This window comes from Pleurodeles waltl, chromosome 4_1 (assembly GCF_031143425.1).
Source record: "Pleurodeles waltl isolate 20211129_DDA chromosome 4_1, aPleWal1.hap1.20221129, whole genome shotgun sequence".
In the NCBI taxonomy this organism is placed as follows: Eukaryota; Metazoa; Chordata; class Amphibia; order Caudata; family Salamandridae; genus Pleurodeles; species Pleurodeles waltl.
This window is the reverse complement of record NC_090442.1, coordinates 433,201,421-433,222,623: the sequence shown is the minus strand read 5'-3', so window position 1 is coordinate 433,222,623 and position 21,203 is coordinate 433,201,421. Positions and strand designations below refer to the sequence as shown.

Sequence of the window (21,203 nt, the reverse complement as noted above, 5' to 3'; positions counted from 1 at the left end):
TATAACAAGTTATAAATAATTTATAACAATAACATCACACCCATTACTATGGGTCCATGTTTCCTGTTGTTTGTTCGTAGCTAAACTTGTTCCCTTTCATTGAACCAATTGTGAATGTTTGTAGCTATGTGTTAATAACCCAACATTGTACCATCTCCTTATCTTGAATTAACAATGTTTGCTATTTGTTATCAATTCCTATCCTTCAGTGTAAGAATGAGATCTGTGACTGTGCAAGAAACAGTAAGGTAAGAACACACATAAATCACTTTATAAAGGGAGGGCACGCCACACATGCTTCTCTAGTCGCAGACCCAGCATTTCCCAAGAGTAGCACTCGTTTTGGGAGTTGTTTTAGCACTGGGTATAAAACATATTCAAAAGCAGCAATACGTGTTTGCCCACTAGATGTTGGGGTTGTTTGTCAAAGCCCTCTACTTCATGCGTACTTTTAATTGATATCAAGACCTCCACGGTGCAGTTTGCTGTATAGATGGGACAAAAAATAAGGAGGTTCTAATCTATATTTCTGAGACCGATCGATTTGATCTTAATGTACCAAATGTACAGCTAGAATACTGTTGTTCAGCACCAGCTCCAAGCCCGCATTTAGACTACAATAAAAGCAGCAATTAATTGGTGACAGGATATTAACAGATACCTTACAATGGCAGGATATCCTACACACTCAGAGATACCAACATACAAATGGCAGACTACAGGCACAGGTTGTGCATAATGAGCTGTCATTGTAACAATGAAGCCAGCATGATGGCCATTCGCCGGAGAATACCTTCTGGCATATGGCAGCTGATTTTGTTGAAATTGTGTTTGGATTGTGAAAGTAATCTCACCCGTCAACAGAACCTTTTAACAAGCACATAAAGACACAAACATCCTGGCATTTGCTATCTTCCCAGAAAAATTGCATTATTCAGTTTCTAAAGATCAACACCACTGATAGCCAGATTTGGTAATGACTATGCTATTTTCAAATCCACATTTCCAAACAATGATCACATACCTTGATTGCTTTTGCGGCTACTTGACGTACCTTTGGACATTAAGGGGCTCATTTACAAGAATCTGAGGCATAGGTTCCGATGCATAGGAATTCTTGTGCTGCCCTGCACCCCACTATTTACAATACAAAGCTCCATGGTGCATGTTTTTACAGATGTGTCAGAAATTCTGATGCATCTGTGGCACTAACATCATGCACTGCTAGACTAGGGTCAAAAAATGACACTACTCCAGCAATGCCAGAATGGATCCCATGTTAAAAAGCCTTTCATCAGTTTAACGCCTGCTCTGATCAACCATTAAAATTCTGATGCAGTGATCTTGCAGAACGACGCAGTAAATTTCACTGTGCCAGTTCTGCAAAGCTTTTTACATGGGAATGCCTACCTTGCATACATTACACCTGGTGCAAGAAAATGCAGCACATAAATTCACAAACTGGCACAGTGGTCCCATTGCGCCAGTTTGTAAATGTGGCGCACTGTAGGGGACTGCTTAGCGCTACCGCTGCTCCAAAAAATGGCACAATGATGGTTCTAGGGGCTTGTAAATAAGCCACTCAGTTTATAAACTGCCATGACTTTATGGGTGTTTACTAAAGGTCGTAGTTTTATATTTAAAAACCGATGTTTTGAAAAGTTTTTTTTTAACTCATGGCTTGTCTTTGATTTCTCCATCGAGTACACGTTAAGGCCTCAATTACAATGATGTGCTATTTTGTGACACCCACATAATTAATCCCTGTTTATACGGTGTCAAAATTTTGAATGAGTTGTTGTTTTATGATTGCATGAAAAACATCAAAATCCACATATTACTCCCCACTGTAATAGGGAAAACTCATAATATGTGACATTTATGTCACCCACTAAATTATGAACCCCAAAGTAACAGATGAGATATATAGCACGTGTTATTGTGTGGCACTTCTATTCAATGCCTTAGAAAGAACAAGGGGAAAAACACCCTTGACTTACCTTCAAAGGGAAAGAATAAGAAAGATCTGATGTGAATGTTTATAAAGAAAATTGAACAGAATATACACACTCTGGATCAGAGGCATTCTTGATCATTAAAATGTTGATGGAAAACATCAAATGTTATTCAGAAGGAACCATGATGAGTGCCGGGGACAGGAGAGGAAAATGTTTGAAAGATTGACAATTTGGAAATGAAGGAAGTCAAAAGATAAGATTTATAAAAGGATGAATAAAGAGTGCAGGACTGTCTACCATAAGCCATAAGTGCTACCCAGGCCAGTTTCCAAGATCGTGGGATGAATTAAAAAAAGAAGCTCACAGAAATCCTGAGTCCTGAGCAACGGTCTGGCTTCTTAGACCTACTTTAGACATTATCAGAATCAAGTTATCTATGGCAGACATTGATCTGGCATGGATCCTCACCAGATCTCTTCACAAATTGTGGTAAGCAAAATGTTCGCTCTTTAGGTATTTCGTTGACAAAAGGCCAGGGTATAATTTGAGAAACAGGTGCTCTCCCTGACCTCACAAAATAGGCATGTTCAGTATGCTGCCAGTAATATACCTTAAGGAAATAATGAAAACTGCGGTGCTAAATATACTCATACTTTTCTCACCCATATTAAGCCACATACCTCTTCAGTATAACAGAGTAAAAATTCCAAAATCATAAAATGTTTGTTTATGTTTTTAAGAAGTCATGGAGTGCAATATGCTCTATTTACCCCATAAGGCACAAATATAGAGGTGAAATCACCATTATCGTGGATATTGCAAGACAAGTGGCTTATGAAGAAATAAATAAGGGTGAGCAATGGCATAGAAGCTTGAGGAAACTCAGGCAATTTAATGTGAACCTACGAGCTACAAAACCATCTGTAAACTCTTCACACTTAGGCTTGGAGATAATCATACTGAACTGAAGGACCTAAGGATAAAGAGAACCTGTAGGATCCTTACAATCAGCTTGTTAGAGAATCAGGAGATCACGGGAATTAAAAACCTGCATGTTTTTTAACTTTGTCTTTACATTGTTCCTGCTCAGGCAAATAGGGTCACTTATTTGAAGATGTTCCTTTAAGCATTGATAGTCATAAAGAATTTGCCACAGAGAAGAGATCCAAATGCCTCTTTTATGTATATAACATTAAAGCACTGAAACTGGAATTGTCAGACAAAAACAAGTAGATGTTCAAGCTATGCTAGTTGAATTGAAACCAGCATAAATCACTTGGAAGCAAAAGCCTCAAGATATTACCCAACATATTGCCTTATATTTTCAAGTCTCCTGGCTGCCTTTCAGGCTCCTTACTCCACGACTCATGAAATCCAGTGGTGTCAAAAGTCACAGTACTACCATTATGTTGGCTGGAGACATATACACATTGAAATATATGAGTCCTTTCAGGACCATAGAAGTATATGCTGCTACCATGGGGGGTTAATTTCACAAGTCAACTGACATCAACAAATCGCCGTCACCATTGCCACTTGTCTCTTTGGAACCAATCCATGACTGGGAACCTAGTAATTGTCAACTGGCTTTGTTATGTGTGGGAGGACTGGGCACAAAATGTGGACAAAGTGCCTATGATTACTGTCAATCACTTTGTATGCATGCAGTTTCTAATCCCGAATGCCACTCAATGGAGCCATGGTTTCATTGGTGTAGCTTAATCTCACAAAAAGCCATATCCATTTAGTGTAACTAAACAATCTAGTCTCAGTTTTTCTTTCAGAGTACGGTGGCTGAGTATTCCTTTAACATTTAAAGGAGGTCCTCAGAATTGAGCATGCTTGAGCAACCAAGTAAAACCAGGAAGTACACAGATGATAAAAGGAAACATCTGTATGCTTCAATTTGTGCATTGGAAATTTGCCATGCTAGCCAAGCAAGGATATTTGTGAACCATAGTACATAACCTCTAATTTCATCCTAAATACCACTAACTATGTTCACCTTTCAAACACCATTTTAGTGGACTGAAATAATTTTACTGTTACAAACCTTTGCAATTAGCAGCATGTGAGTTCCATACTGACTACCTTCATCACCAACAATTTATCATCAACTCAGTGATTAGCACAACACCAGTTAATTACCTTAGGATCTTGTAGGTATGTGACATGATATGAATACAATCTCAATGTAGAAAAATAGTGACATGATTTCCATGCATTTAGACATACAAAGCAATAAACACAGGTTCACAAGATGTTTGGATACACCAGAAACATCTAACATTGTACTCTTTCAATGCCACAGCCACTCCCCTGATCCTCAGTGTGTAAGCATACAGGCCTTTCATATGCTGAGTGCCATTATTTTCAAATTTCAACTATTCAATTTGGTGGCAAACATTGGTCAATGGACACATTTGTTGAAACAGTAAGGCAACTTCTTCATAATTATTATTACCTATTACCTTTCACATTGTTATTTTACATTTTTCCCAATACCTGAACCAAGGTTTCAATGCATAATATGTATCTATGTATTCATGCATGTATTGTTTTGTTTGATCGACCTGTATTTTGTCTACTTTAGTATCATTGTATGTCTACTAAATATAAAGGTGCCAACACATGATGCTGACTGATTATCACATAGCAATCAAGTAATTTCAGTTTCTAGTGGTGATATTTGTTTAAGGTGTTTTCATGAGCTGATGGGTATATTTCTATTTGTAGCACATGGACTGCATGATACTGGATGACGGGGGGTTTCTTTTGATGTCAAACCGAGAAGAGTATAATGTAGAGGTATGTGTCTGATTATTTTCAATTTATTCCTAGTTCATATTTAAAACAAAGATTAATTCAACTGTAGTTTTCTTTCAAGTGAGTAATAGCATGCAAAGCCAATGAGCAACCATTTTCTTATTATTTTGTTCCTCTTTAGGAATATATGAAAGTACTACCCAAAAGAAACAGCAGCAGAACATTGCTTCCTTCTAAAAATAATTGTTCACCTTTAGTGTTGCATCCTAATTGTAGGCTATTTTGAAACTCAAACCACATCAATGTAGTCTGACCGTTTGGACTCTACTGAGCAAAAACTGAACTGCAACAGCTTCTGTAAATGTTCGAATGACTTAAAATAATATAGTTGTAGAATTCCAGGTTCTTCAGTACCTTCCTACCATTAACTAACCATTTTGGGGTCATCACTTTCTAGTCATTCCTAATTGATTTTGGAAGCCCCACAATTTTCATCAAGCCCTTTTCAGGGGGAATTCCTCTGGGATGCTTGTTACATGCAATAACATATTTCTCAGAGCACTGTTGCTAGATACAGATCCAAATTCCATGAAAATGTTGGTTTCGTTTGGCAGAATTGTTGTTTTAGCTTTTCTCCTTTGGAAACTAAAGATCATAGTTTTATATGTATGTACTGCTGGTTTATCCTGGGTTGCATCCAAATTGCCTGGCTCTTTATGCCAAATTATTGGTGAAAAACAAAACGTTTAAGGTATGTTACCTACACACATTAATATGAAATAAAACATTCAGTCACATAGCATTGTCTTATGTTTGTATTTATACATGTATACATATGGCATTTCTACAGCACAAACCAAGCCAAAAGGAAGAGGAGTGCTGTATATGTTCAAAGACAATCATAAAGTCAGGGAGTAATAGGAGAGAAAGCTGGGTTGTGGACAGGTAATGCATAGTGATGTAGTGTCCTTTAAAATGGTAAGTCTTCAACTTTTTCTTAATTGGACAGTTGTGGGCTGTCCTGATGCCCTGATGAAAGGGATGTTCTTCCAGATCCTCAGTACATTGATAGAAAAAGGCCTTCTGCCTTGTTTTGTGTGTTTTAAACTTATTTGTCTTCAGTCTGATGGTGTCCTCGCTGTGGGTGTGCCAAGAACCACCAAAGTTAATGACCTTGTCAACTAGGCTGGCGGGGTGCTCATAGTGATCGCTTTGTAAATTATGTAGCTGGTTTTGAAGATGGTGCAGGCAGGTTAAGGGGAGCCACTGGAGTTCCATCAGGCTAAAAGTGATGTTATTATAATTCTTCAGGCATTGGCTGAGATGTACTGTGCATGGAGGTTGCTGTTGAAGAATGACATTGAGGGGTCTGGGAGGCACTGGAATAGAGCATTTCACCAGTCTTATGCAAGAAAGCAAGGGTTAGAATAACAGTTCTGAAGTCTCTTTCTGGAACAAACCGGTTGACTTTTTTGTAAAAGGGAGAGCTGGTACCAGGACATCTTACATTTTTTGTAAAATGTCCTCCTTGAGGGTGAGATTAGTGCCCACTTTTAATACAATTGACTGGCATCCTTTGAAAGTTGGGGGTTTAAAGCCAGCATGTTTCATATCATTGAGATAGGATTACATTGTACCTTGTTTGTTGTACTTGGCATGTAACATGAATTCTACCCGGTTGGGTTTAGTGTCAGGTAGTTGCGGGACGTACAGCTCTGGATGATGTGTAAGCAGTGTTTGGGGCAGTGGGTGTTTGAAGCAAAGAAGACATTCAAGCACAGTTGTGTACCATCTGCATATTGGTGCTGCTATTTGTGAGTAGAGCACCAAGTGGCCCCATATGAAGGTTAAAGATGACAGGAGACAGAATGGAACTCTGGGGAACTCCACATATGATAGAGATGCTTTCTGATCTAGAGGTCAAGGACAAATAAAATACTGCAGCCTGCATCAAGACAGTGATAATGGCATAATTTCAAAACTCAATGGCCTGCAAATGCCACATTTGGCTAAAGCATTTTTGTTGACTTCCCCTTTATTTAAAACGTTTGTCTTGATTAGTTGAAAAGAAGAAAATAACAATCAGTGGTAGTTGTGCATGCAATATAAAAATGCTTTGCCAGAGCTGATAAGACTGACTTTTAATTTCAGTGACAAGCCAGACTTTTTGCCTTTTGCAGTGCTGGTCTCTTATTACAAGTGAATTGTCATGTCTGAATCCGCTGGTATTAAAAAAACAAAGGGCAGGAGATGTCTGTATCCCACGCATTATATATCCGTATTAGTATATGAAAATAGCAATTGCTTCCCTGCCTGGTACAATGGCATGCTTTTTCAAAACGTATCTCTCCTCTCTGTATGGCCTGCTTCCCACAACAATGAAACTAAGGTCATCTGGATAAGAATACAGTTGTAAGCCTTCGAAACACAAATGTTGGCTTTTTTCTTCCATATAAATTTAGTTGAATGCTGCTTGCAACATTAATAAGTATGCTTACTTTAGCTAGAACGTAGGTATTTATTGATGTCATTTACTGAAGCCACTTTTTTTTTTTTTTTTGTCTGCATTAGATCGGAAGATTCTTTGGAGAAATTGACCCCATACTGATGCGGAATCTCCTCAATGCGTCATTGTATGCTTTTAATAAATCGTATGATTACCAGTCTGAATGTGACCCCGGCATTGAGCCAAAGCAAGGAGCTGGGATACGTTCTGTTTTCGTGGTATGTTCACTTTTGCAGTTCTATTTTGGGAGTGCTTTGACTACCTGTAAATCACTTGTTCTTGCTCATATTACGTCTCTTTCATTCCTTGCAGCCCACAATAGCTGATCTTTTAAACATTGGATGGTGGGTCTCTGCTGCTGCTTGGTAAGTTTTTAAAGGACATCATGTTAGATATATTTGAATGTATGAATTGTTTTGTGTATCTGAGCTGAAACATGTTTTTAAATTCCAAAGAAATTACATTATATTTGTTTGCACTTTTTCTGATATGGCAATTAATTAAACTGATGACCTTGGGTAAGATCTAAAGTTTCATTTGTAGGTCGATTTTTAATGTGCGATGAGAGGACCATTACAAGCTTAACAAACACTCCCGGTGAGGTTTTGGAACAAGTCTCAGAGAAAGTCTGCTCAAACCTGGCAGCTATCGCACAAGTCGCTGGTCATTTCCAAGAGAAATGCGTCCTAATTTTAAGCAGCACCGACAATTTTTTAGGTCAAGAAAAATATCACAATTAAATCCATAAAGAAATTCGGAGAACCCACATAATTTAAATGAGGCAAATGACACCAAAATCATCAACATCAGAAATGGGTAACCAAAGATATTAATTTGTAAAAATTATTTGCAAGAAAACCTAGAGAAAATAGTACAGCTCACTGCTGACCAGACCTGTGCATAATTTAGTCAAACCACATTAGAGCTGAGTTCAGTCATGCAAGGCAAGTTATTTCTGTCAACGTTTTTTCTTGGGGACGATTACTTAACACTTTTGCACCAGTACAAATAAACAGAAGATGACAAAAATCTGCACAAAGTCTTGGCATAGTATATACTTACAAGTGCAAAACTTTGTTTGTGCTAAAAGTAATGCAAACAATGTTTTGCACTACTGTTTATTAAGGGCACATCCCATGAGTGGTGCATGGGTGTTCCCATGCTACCACCCTTGTTTTTTAATTATACAAAACCATATCTACCATCAGTGATAGACAGCGCTTTGCAGCAAAAATGTATGACTCCTTGAGGCAGGTGTTAAGGTAGAGAGATCGTTTAATTTGGTGAAAACTTTCCCATGCTGCTTATGTGCTGCACTATAGAGCACACACACAATGTGGAAATATTTTAACATAGTCCAAGCACAGTATTTTTTTACTGGAAGGATAACCTTCAAGTAGAAATCCTGTAGTAGAAAGCACTCACACACAACTTAGGTGCAAAGGTGTGTGCATGGCCTAGGGAGCCTACATGCGCAACAGCAATGGGATGACAGCAACAACACCATATTTTTTTAGATACTATTTTTTCTGTTTTCCTCCTTCTATAACACAGCCAGAAGCTTTGATTGCTGTTCAGTGTTGCACAACATTTTTATAAATCTACCCTTTAGTCTCTGAAATGGAAGTCAATATACTTCAGAGGGGCAAGGTCCAAAATCTACATTTTAGTCTCTGAAATAGAAGTCAACATACTTCAGTGGGGCAAGGTCCAAGGTTGGAGACAGTGAGGGTCCTTCAAAGTTAGCTATATTGTCATTGATCTGTCCTAAGCAATTGCTTTTGATGCAAAAGCTCCAACCAGGGCAAAGCAGGATTTTTAAAGCCAGCAAGCGCAGTCCTTCCCTAGATGCAATTTGCCACCTTTGTCAAAGATTCATGTTTGGATTTAATCAACTTTTTCTGATCAAAATCCTTCTGTGGGGCAAGACAGGAAGCAGAAAGAACTCCAAAAAACGGGATATCTTTTCTGAAAAGGATCACTGTCAGCCTTTGAGTGCAAAAAGTTCATAGCAGGATGAACATGGTTATCAGATCTGCTTAAGATGCAGTCTCCTGGGATTTCCCTCAGCAAGCTACCCAGGTCCTGAAAAATGGTTTAAATCTCAATTTTTCTCAACTGCTAGAAATGTTCCTCCTGGTCACTCCTCAGGCCCCAAGGTGCTCAGGGCGGGTTTCTTGGATCCATGTCTCTCCTCAGCTAGGGCTCCTGTAGGTTCCAGTCCTCTGTGGTAAGTTGGGCCTTTTCAGACTAAGAGGTCCTAGTGCTTTTGTGTCTCAAGAGCAGGCAAACACTAGGCCAGCTATCTGACCTCTGGAGAGCAGTTTCAGTCCCTGGGTTCAAAGCGGAAATCATGAGTGTTAGAAATGGGGTTTTTGGTTGGCAGTCAGGTTACCCTCTGTCCAAGCAAGAAACCTCACTCTAGTCAGGGTAAGACACACACAATCCAAAATTAGCCTGTGTCCACCCTCTGGTAACTTGGCACGAGCAGTCAGGCTTAACTTAGAAGGCAATGTGTAAAGTATTTGTGCAATAAATCATACAATACCACCATATAGCACCACAAAAATACACCACACAGTGTTTAGTAAAATATATAATATTTATCAGGATAATTGTAGGTCAAAACGAATAAAGTTGCAATGTGAATTTGTAGAGATATCACTGAAAAGTGATATAAAGTGTCTTAAGTCTTTAAAAAGCAAACAGAGTCTCTTTCAAGCACAAAGTACCTGGTTTGGAGTGGAAAATCTCCTCAGAGGGCCGCAGAAGAAGAGATACGTGAAAAAATGGTGTGTGCGTCGATTTCTCCCCAGCACACACGGACTCGCGTCGTTATTTTTCACGTGGGGAAGTCGTGCGTCGTTTTCCGGTGCGCGGACAGTCTCTTTCTGTGGATCGCGGGGATTACCAGATGTCCCGGTTCTGTGCGTGGATTCTCCTGCTTGTTTTCCGGTTGCGTGTCATTCTGCGGGGCTGCGCATCGAAGTTTCGCTCTCACGGCAGGCGTTGCGTTGATTTCTCCTCTGGAGGTTGGGCGGCATTGTCCTTGCGAGGCCGTGCGTCGAAATTCCGGTCGTCCCGAAGGCGTCGATCAGCGTCGGTGTGTGTTGACTTATATGTAGAAAAAGGGGAGTTCTAGGCTTGGCAAGTACTTTTAAATGCCAAGTCGAAGTGGCAAGCCTGAGACAAACAGTGCTGCAGGCCCACTAGTAGCAATTTATCTACAGGCCCTAGGCACATATAGTGCACATTACTAGGGACTTATAAATAAATTAAATAGTCCAATCAGGTATGATCCAAAGTTACCATGTTTGAAAAACGAGAGAGCATATACACTTTAGCACTGGTTAGCAGTGGTAAAGTGCGCAGAGTCTAAAAAGCCAGCAAAACAGGGTCCAAAAAGTGGAGGGAGGCAGGCAAAAAGTTAGGGGTGACCACCCTAAGGCATGTCAGGTCTAACATGTGTCCCCCCCAGCTGAAAGTGGGGAGAGCTACCCGACCTCCTGGGAGCTCTCATCGCTAAGGCAGAAGTATCTGGAGAGACCATCAGCATTGGTGTGGTCAACCCCTGGGCGATGCTCCACCATAAAGTCCATCCCCTGTAGGGAAATGGACCATCTCAAGAGGTTTGGATTCTCACCCCTCACCTGCATGAGTCATCTGAGGGGCCTGTGGTCTGACTGAACCCGGAAGTGAGTCCCAAACAGGTAGGGTCTTAGCTTCTTCAGTGCCCAGACCACAGCAAATGCTTCTCTCTCAATAGCACTCCACCTTTGTTACCGTGGTAATTGTCTTCTGCTAATAAAGAGTACTGGTTGGTCTGAGCCCTCCTCATTCAGCTGTGCTAGAACAGCCCCTATGCCATGCTCTGAAGCGTCTGTCTGCACAATAAATTCCTGGGAGTAGTCAGGGGCCTTGAGCACGGGGGCCGTGCACATGGCTTCCTTCAGCGAATCAAAGGCTTTCTGACAGGCCTCTGTCCAATTCACCAACCTAGGTTGTTTCTTGGAAGTGAGTTCTGTCAAGGGAGACACAATGGTACCATAGTCCTTGACGAACCTGCGGTAGTATCCAGTGAGGCTCAAAAAGGCTCTCACCTCAGTCTGTGTTCTAGGTGGTTGCCAGGCCTTGATAGTTTCAATCTTGGCCTGGAGTGGCTGCACCCTGCCACCACCTACTAGGTGTCCCAAGTACACCACGGAACTCTGCCCAATCTGGCACTTACTAGCCTTGATAGTCAGGCATGCCTGTTGAGGTGGAGCAGGTGTTCCTCCCAACTGGAACTGTAGACAGCTATGTCGTCCAGGTAAGCTGCACAAAAGGCATCTTTACCAGCTAGGACCCCGTTAACCAACCGTTGGAAGGTAGTGGGGGCATTTTTCAGCCCAAATGGCATCACCCGGAATTGGTAATGGCCATCAGGGGTGGAAAAAGCAGATCTTTCTTTAGCCCCCTCAGTCAGGCCAATCTGCCAGTACCCGGAAGTAAGATCGAACGTACTCAGGAACTTGGCAGCGCCTAGCCTGTCAACAAGCTCATCAGCTCGGAGGATGGGGTCAGCATCAGTCCGGGTGACCGAGTTGAGACCCCGGTAGTCCACACAGAACCGGAGTTCTGGCTTCGCACCTGGGGCAGTAGCCTTGGGAACCAATACCACAGGGCTGGCCCAGGGACTACTGGATTTCTCAATAACCCCCAAAGTCAACATCTTGGAGACCTCCTCCTTGATGCTGGCCTTCACCTTATCTGACAACCTGTAAATTTTGTTCTTTACAGGGGAAATGTCACCTGTGTCAATGTCATGCACACAGAGGTGGGTTAGTCCAGGAGTAAGGGAGAACAGGGGGAGAACATGTGGTCTCCTCTCCTCTGACAGAGTCCATACCATATTACCAACCTGCTGGGGTTGGTGGCAAGGGATCTGGGAAGGTTGTGACAATGAATAGGTGCAGTCTGATTTCATATCTCCAAGTCAAAAGTGGCAGTGTAAAGTCTGCCTTTTGTTCTAGCCAAATTTGTAATAATATTTTGAATCATAACTAGGACTGTTTTAGAGAATAAAACCTGAAACTATAAAGAGTAAAACAGCTCTCAGGTATTCAGTCAGAGTGATGGCACCTTATTTCAAACATTTTCTATACTTTAGGCACTCTGCCTTGCAGGGTTACAATGTGTATTTTAGGATTTACTTATTAATATGTAAAAATAGGTTTTCTTACATTAGAAACTCAATTTTACTTTCCATGTATCACTGCAGCACTTTAAAGCTGCAATCTCTTGATAGAATAGTGGTTCTCCTGGCCCTGACAGTCATTTAGTTTTGTCGTACTTGTGAGATTATCTAACTAACACACTGTGATGCAATTTCTGCCCCATCTATTATGTCCATAAAGGAAAGTTAAATAGAGCAGTTGGGTGGAGCCTATCTTACCAATACAATTTTAGTCAAGAAGATAGTGGGGGGAGGTGTCAGATGGTACAGAGTCCTAATACCTTCAAAAATACTGTCCAGAGATAGGCGAAAATTCTGAGGTGACTGTCTGGATGTATTAACCTGGAAATACAGTTCTAATAGGGGAAAACCCACAACCAACTCCACAATAAGATTGCACTCCATAGTACTTTTTCAAAGTTATACAGCATGCCTCTGTAAAGAAGAACTGGACAAGAGACAAAAATGGAGACACTGGATATCATTGTTCACCTGGCTACAGAGCTGGGATTAATCTGCACTACCAAAGTATTGATATATAAAGAGGAGAACTGTGGTATGAATATATTTTGATTATTGATGTATTACCTTGAAGTGTTGCCTAACATATAACCACTGAAACGTTCTGGATTTCGTCTCTCTTTTGCAATTATAAATTTGGTGTATCTCCGGAGATGAAATGCAACTGCATCCTGAAATAATTACTGAATAACCCTCAAGATTACAATAAGCTTGTTTACCTATGCGAAATACCTTCAAAAGTAAGAAATAACATTTTCTGCTTGTCCTTGGTTTGTGTTCAAGGTGACAAGTGAATAACTGTAACAGGAAATCATTCATTAGTTTCAGTGGATTCCAACTCTATTCATATATGTATTCACTGTCTTTGATATCAATAGACCATACAATAATATGTCTGTGCCTGTAAATTTCCATTACAATGTGCAATAGATCATAATCCATGCACTTCATGCCTTATCGAGTAACTGTACACCAGAGTTCATAATCCTATGGATGACTCTTGGGAAAAAAAGGGGTTTTAAGTTGGTAATTCTTTTGGAGAACTCCTTTAGAAACAAACAAGTGCTAAAGTGTTTGAAATCCCCATGGATGACTTTGTGAAACAAGTGCAAGTCATCATTTTGCAAAATACGTCTCTGGTTCCCAGATGTCTTTGTCACCTTCAATGAAGAACAGACAAAAAAGGATTCCAACAATAGGTCCTGGCTGCAGCAACTAATTATCATGATTGTCTGCAATACTCTTCACGTTAAGCAGGCTGTCTCCTTTGCCAAGTCTATTGATATTCCTGTGGGCCCATAGGACATGAGGACCTGCTTGTCTTTACTTGGGTGTTTAAAAGAAATATGCTCTTGTAAGACATGAAACTTCTGTCCAGGCAACGCCCAGGCACTGAGAAATATTGAGCTTTAGAGTAGTGTGTCTCACAACACCAATGTGCAATTGTAAGCACATCCTACTGTGCATCCTAAGCATGACTATGTGCAGACAAGCCAGATTTCCACCACTTTCCTACAGTTTCCTAAAGAGCTGATGGTTGATCCTGATCTCTTGTTTGTATTCCATAATTTGCAGCCATGGTATTAGCACAGTTTCAGTATTTCTGTTCCTTGTGCCTTTTGCAAGGAATCGAGTTACAGAATTATAGATGAGTAATGATAAAGAACAGTAATGTTTTTCACCAAAGAGACCTAGAAGCGTCAGAGAGATGAAGGCAAAGCTCCAGTTGTCTATCATGTTTCCATGAGCGACTACTTCAGCTAACTGCTATAAATAAAACTAATAATAATTATTAATTGTCATGATGGTGATAATAATAATAAGAATAATAATACAATCTGTTATTATTATTATTATTATTATTATTATTATCATTATTATTACTCCTCTTATTATTATCACTCTCATCATCATTATTACTGTTGTTGTTGCTTGTGGTTGTTAATATCACTATTACTATTATTATTATTATTATTATTATTATTATTATTATTATTATTATTATTATTATAATACCGATATAAGACAGGTACTGACATGCACATCTTTATGATACCAAGCAAACATTGTCTGCTTCCATGGCTGTTTCACTTTCCTCTGCTTTTTTCCCACATATAGGTCCATTTTGCGACAGATGGTTTTGAGTATTGCTTTTCCGCACTTCTTGGAAGCAAGTGAGTCCAAATCAGGATTTTTTGAAGTGCACAAAAAAGCTATGGGTAGCAAAATACCTAACACTCATTATTTTTATTGCCTTCTTCTTAGCTGATGTTGAAGATGAAGACATGTCAACTATTATGTCCAAACAGAGCTGTATTACAGAGCAAACACAGTATTTCTTTGAAAATGACAATACGTCTTTTACTGGCTTTATTGACTGCACAAACTGCTCCAGGTAAATATGGTTGGTATATCCTGCATTGATGAAACTAACATTGAATTAGTGGTGCATAATGGCTGTTGTTAATGTTTCTTTTTTCGGAAATTAGGGCTGTTTTGCATTTTTTCCTACTGAAATATGTTAAATGAACAATAAAATGGAGCAAAGATTTGCATTTGGCATAATGCATTTTTCATTAGGTTGATCCGCACATACACTATCATCATTAGACAAGAGTCCTCATGTTAGGGTGGTAAGCAGTACTAAATTGTTGTCAAAACAAAAGTGCATCCTGTATTTTTAATTGTGAGAAGTGCATTTGATTAAACAATAAGCTTGCTTTGCAGGGGATTGCAGAGAGTCTGGTGCTAAGAAGGGGACTTTTTTCCCTAGACATTGGCAATGTTAATTTGACGTGCACCTTGATATCTTAAAATGCACTAGGCTCACAAACAAATGTGTTTTCCCTCAGTAAGTGATTGTCAGTGTCCGGTGCAAGTTAGTCTTGCAAAAGGGGGCTACGCAACCTCTTCATAATAATAAACAATCAGTCACATTTTGGTTCCGCAGTGGTCCTCCATATTATTATGATCCTGCAAAAGATACATTTAGAGGTAGGTGCCATGGGGTTGTTTTATTAATCTTTTGACAAATGCAGGGCAGCAACCAAACTTTCTGGGAGACCTCAATATTTTGGTCTCCCAAGTGATGGTCTCTAACGTGAAATCTTGAAGTGGCAGTGTGTGGGAAGCTAAAAGATTCTTATGCATCCACTTTGCTTGAATGTAATTTTAGATTAGGTCCACATTTTCCAATGCATGGTTTACCGTTATGCAAATATCTTCTCTTTGTAGAGTTCGTGACATAGCTAAGATGCCATGGGCTATAATGCAAGTAGTAAACCTTCCCCTTCCCACTGGTTAGGCATTATACGGCAGCAGTGGTATGGGCTGTTACACACCAGGACCCTGCTACCACTGATTGCTGTGTCCCTGGCAAGAGTGTAGATTTGAGTTCAGTATTGAGGCTGCAAGACAAACGAACCATGAATGAGAATCTTCTACTTCATATGAAGACACAAAAAATAATGTATGACCATTCAAATGCCTTAACTGAAAACATCTTCCTAATTAGAAAAGTGATATTCTCTGAAGGTTTGCACTGCACAAACATGTTACAAGGTATGTTGACTAACCAAGATTTACTATACTTGTTAAACGTTTTCTTTGAGGTCCAGAGTGGAATGTTCCGATAAACAAAATAAACAAAGTATAATCGTTTTTACTTTGTAACCTTAAAATAGTGGACATGTTGGCATTCTTGCTGTGACTTGGTGTAATGAAAAAAGCAGTGGTGAAACAAGAGGACAATGTAGCTTGGTTTTTGTTGAAACATTAAACTCCAGGTTTTCAAGTTTGGGACACTTTTATCACCAATATTTATAAATCAGATCAATGATCTTTATAGCTGAAAAGCAGTGAGGCACCAAACGAACCCTGAGAGCATAACCTATAATTCTCAGAAGTGAACATTTAACAATACAGGATTGAGTTTGCAGAAAATCTAAACTGTCACCCTTCCCCACTTTCTCTAGTACCCCATAGAAATATTATCCCTAAAAGATTAGTCTTCCACATCTTTGTTTTAGTGCTAATATACCACAACTCTTGTCCCCAGTCAGGTCGAGAATTACACCATGTCTTCCCCACTGGTAATCTTCTTCTCTGAGGTCTCTATTTGTTTATGGAATGAGGCAATGTCAGTTCACAGTGATTTAAGTTTGGTGGACGGTTCTGGGATTTTGTGTTCATACTGCCCATTGTGGGCCTGATCACTAAGAGTTCCTTCACAGCTGATTTCAGTATAAACTCTGGCATTTTATTATTGGGGTAGTGGGAGAGTCAACAATAACATTTATGTTAGGCTGCAGTGCAGCCATGGAGGCTACCTTGCACAGATGTCATCAGTGCATTTAAAAAGGCAATGTCCATGCTCCCTGCTTGGATAGTGCAGGTACCAGTAGTGACGGTTCAACAGAATTACCAACCTTGTGTTATTTTCATGCCAGGTGATGCACCCTGAAAGATCCCCAACATCTCAGCAATATGTATCCACAACATGTAGGGGATCTCCAACTTTCAATTTCCTACAGTGCTTTAATAGAGAGGAAGAAAGATGTCCGTAGATGGACTAATCAATGTCAAGTCAGCAGACCAATCGGTTGAGCTGTAGTTGAAGACAGTAGAAAAATTCCAAGTGGACTGGCTAACAACTTGTTCCAGTTCCAGCTTCACTATTAGGTTCTGTGGGGTACTTCATGAGAGGCTGTCCAAGCAGACAGGCAACCACAATGCACGTCTGGACTGAAGGTGAGAGTCCCAGCTCTAGTACGATCTAGGTCATCACTCACCACTTTTCAAACTCAACCACTGTATCCTCACAATCCTCAATGGTCAGAAAGTGAGTGACAGTCCATCCAGTATGTTAGCACACTCTGCCCCAGTGAGTATATGTAGGAAAGTCCTCCTTTTTCCCCTGGTCACCCCCAAACGTTTTGGACAGATACTGGTGGTTACTGACTCTTGGCTGTGCCTTAGGTACTGCTTACCAGACCCAGGGCCAGTGCTCTGTGTAAAGTGGATTTGCAAATTAGGCTAATTATAATTGGCAATATTGACCTACCTATAAGTCCCTAGTATATGGTACGACATGTAGGTTTAGGCACTCCAGTATAGGTAGTGCACCCATAGGTGAACTGCTGAGGTGCCCAGTGTCATTTTAAAGGCAGGCCTGCCTTGATGGCTGCTTTTAATATAAAGTTATATGTAAATTAGACTTTGGAATTAAAAGTACTTCCAAAGTGTTAAACTACCTTATTTTTACACATAAGTCACCCCTAAGGTGTACCGAATGTATGAAGAAACAACGCATGCACGTACAGTGCATGCCTTTACAGTGCTGTAAGTACAATGCATGGTCATTTCCATGCAGGCACTTACCACAAAATGTTTTTACAATGCATATGCTTTTACCACGAATGTCTTTTCCACAAACATTTCATAAAGGTAAAGGCATATGTATGGTAAAAACTAGAGGTAAGTAGAACATACATTATTATATATATATATATATACATCAAACCAAGGCCCTTTCAGGATTAGAGTGACACATAAATTATGCAAAAAACAAAGGAGAACTCTGGGAAGTTCCCAATTTTAGGTGGAGAGCTGCTCTAGTAAGGAGCACCCTGCAAACCCAGCGACACTGTAGATTTGCTCACCTCAAATGTCTGCTTATCTAGCAAAGTTTTTAAGCATAGGATCAGCACAGTGCTATCTTTGCCGAGCTAGATAATGGCAAAGTCTTTTGACATATGTACAGCAAAATCTTTAAGCATAGGATTGACGTTAGTGTCATCCTCGCCGAGCTGTAAAATGACAAAAGCCATTTACCACTCCAGGCACAGTATTACAGCTTTGGACTGGTCAAATACCGCCCAAGCCAACCTGGAATGAGCAAAGCAACCCCTGACACGTGTTTCACTCTCATTAGAGCTCTTCAGAGCGGTATAGCTTTGTCCAGACACAAGGGAGCACCTAGTATAAGTCAAACCAAGGCCCTTTCAGGATTAGAGTGAAGCATAAATTATGCAAAAAACAAATATATATATAAAACCACCCAAAAGCCATACCCACCGTAAAACCTAAACACCCCTTACCACCCCAAAAACCATACCCACCCTAAAATCTAAAAAAGCCCTTACCACCCCAAAACCAATACCCACCCTAAAACCTAAAAATGCCCTTACCACCCCAAAACCCATACCCACCCTAAAACCTAAAAAAACTCTTACCACCCCAAAACCTAAAAATGCCCTTACCACCCCAAAACCCATACCCACCCTAAAACCTAAATATGCAATTACCGCCAATAACTGTTACCCACCCTGAACTATATATATATATATGTATATATATATATATATCACTCAACTCACTTAATACTTACCTGTACTTACCTTTAATACCTTTACCACGCATACACCTTTACTATTAATGCCTTTACAGTGAAATTCGTTGTAAATGCATGCGTGGTAACGGTATAATCGTGGTAAAGGCATGCGTGGTAAACGCATATGCGTTGTAAATGCATTGTGGTAAATGCATTTCGTTGCATTTACCGCGATGTAAGTGATGTTTCCCAGGTGTACCCAATGTAGCCCTAGGGTTGGGTGCCATGTAACTATAATCAGGGACCTTATAAAAATTGTTTTATAAGCCCTGGTGAGGTAAAATAGCACAGTGTTTTTCCCTCACTGTAGTGAATGGCCTCCATAGGTTAAAAAGGCGAGACTTTATTTTCATTAACAAAGTCCCCCTAGGTGTCCGATACCTCAAGTTTGGTATCAAATTAATTGTTATAACAAATCCCACAACTTACAATTGTTGGAGTTAATATAACTAGTTCAGGTAAAGTGTTTTGAACTCTACCTGAAATGTTGCCAACTTCAGCTCTGTAGTGCCCTTCTCTGATTGGCCAGTCCCTGGCAGCCTGGCCAGGTTGCCTTGATGTGGTCTGAAGTAGCCTGGGCTCAACACAAAGGGATGTGCCTGGTGAAGGAGAACTGCCTCAGCAGATGGGGAAGCAGGAAGAGGGAGGGGTGGCAAACTGTTCCTCAAAGGCAGGGAAGGACATTTGGAGCAACCCAGCAACTCCCTCACATCGTGCAACCCCAGACAATTAGGTGCCCTCTTGAATAGATTAGGAGAGAAAAGGAGAGGGGTGTGTTTAGGGTTTGTAGCCACACCAGTGGGTGGGCTCAGCCAGATGTAAACTCCACAAATCAGTTTCAGCCATGATGGATTTTTGAAGAATGTTGCTCCCTGTGATTGATGTTTGCCAAACTTCCCAGGAAGTGGTCATCACAGGGGGAAGGACCCTGCATCTGATTGGAGAACCAGGACCCCTTGTTTTTCACCTAGGAGCAAGAACAAATATGGCAGAGCTGCACCCACACCTCAGATCCCTAGAAGGAAAAAAATCAGAAGACGAAGGACTGCCCTGCTGGATGCGTGGCCTGCACCTGGACACTGCATTCTGAAGGACTCACCAGCTACACACTTGGGCTTCACCACAAAAAGGACTTTGCCTGGCTTTAACTGGTTCAAGGAGGGACTCCCTGTTTGCTACAGGTGAAAAATTCCTAACCAGAGTTTCCTGCACTAACTCCTGAAGAAAATTACCAGCTGACCACTGTCAAGTGACCATTTTTGGTTTGAAACAAGTGCATTTTGGGAGTTGTAGTCTGCACCCTCAAGGAGCAACTTAGAGCTTGTGGAACCTTGGGGTAAGCTGTGGTCTCCAAAAGAACCTTAAAAGACCTTCTGGAAGAAGATCCAGAAGTTTGGAGAACTTTTGGGACAAAGCTCCATAAAGGGACTGACCCACCACAGCAACTCTAGCCGGCTTGCTTTAATCGCGACACAGCCTGACTTTCAGGTTCGTCCCGCTGAAAAAAATCTAAAAAAAAAGTGACTCAGTTAGAACGTAGAAAGTTGACTGGGACCTCCCACACAGTGTATCCAAAGAGGGCTCCAGGGATGTTATATCAAGATTCAGGTTTGCCCCGGTCGAAGGATTTTCATCTCGAAAAAACAAACGTAGAAATCTTCACCGAGGGTTCCCGTGACGCGTATCTGAGGAAGGGCTCCAGGGAGGTCAGATCAGACTAGCGACTTCATCCCCCTGAAGAAAATCTTCAAGAAAATGACTAAGTCTGAAGGTAAACTTTTGACCGAGGCATCCCGCTTGCTGTAGCCAAGCAGGGCTCCATCGCAGTCGGCCTTAAACTTTGACTTTGCCCCGGTTCGAGGTGCGACCAGATAACCAGATTGGTGCTATTTGTTTCTATGCACTAATAAACACTTAGGCCCTCATTACGAGGCTGGCGGTCATGAGACCGCCAGCCTCGTCATGGCAGTCCTACCACCGAGGAGCCAGCGGTAAGGACCACCACATTACGAGTTGTGAGGCTTGGCAGATGCCAAGCCTCCATGACTCCACCTGGGTGGATTGCGAGGCTGCAAACTGCACAGCTTTCCGTGGCGGTAACCCCTCCACGAAAACCCTGGTGGTCACGCACCTGGTGACAGGAATCTTCATTCCTGTCACAGGCACACACATACACACATGTCCACACACATGCACACATGCACACATCTGTCCACACACTCTCACACACCTCCCCACACCCCTTCACACCTGCATGCATACACATACACACCCATTCAGCATACGCATACACGCACTCAGACCCACCCACTCACTCACATTCATCAACACAGACACCCCCATTCA

General features: G+C 40.9%; 1 protein-coding gene across 12 annotated transcripts in view; it reads left to right on the top strand.

Annotated features, from left to right (window-relative positions):
* CACNA2D1 (calcium voltage-gated channel auxiliary subunit alpha2delta 1) overlaps positions 1 to 21,203 on the top strand; it is a 1,459,114-nt gene that overhangs the window by 1,379,162 nt on the left and 58,749 nt on the right. For 8 of the 12 annotated variants that reach the window (XM_069228694.1, XM_069228692.1, XM_069228691.1 and 5 more), the window contains 6 exons: positions 210 to 248; positions 4,695 to 4,766; positions 7,296 to 7,448; positions 7,543 to 7,595; positions 14,585 to 14,640; positions 14,732 to 14,861. In XM_069228694.1, the coding sequence (XP_069084795.1) occupies positions 210 to 248; positions 4,695 to 4,766; positions 7,296 to 7,448; positions 7,543 to 7,595; positions 14,585 to 14,640; positions 14,732 to 14,861 (503 nt within the window). The remainder of the gene's footprint in view (positions 1 to 209; positions 249 to 4,694; positions 4,767 to 7,295; positions 7,449 to 7,542; positions 7,596 to 14,584; positions 14,641 to 14,731; positions 14,862 to 21,203) is intronic. The other 4 variants (XM_069228696.1, XM_069228697.1, XM_069228695.1 and 1 more) reach the window with 1 other exon arrangement.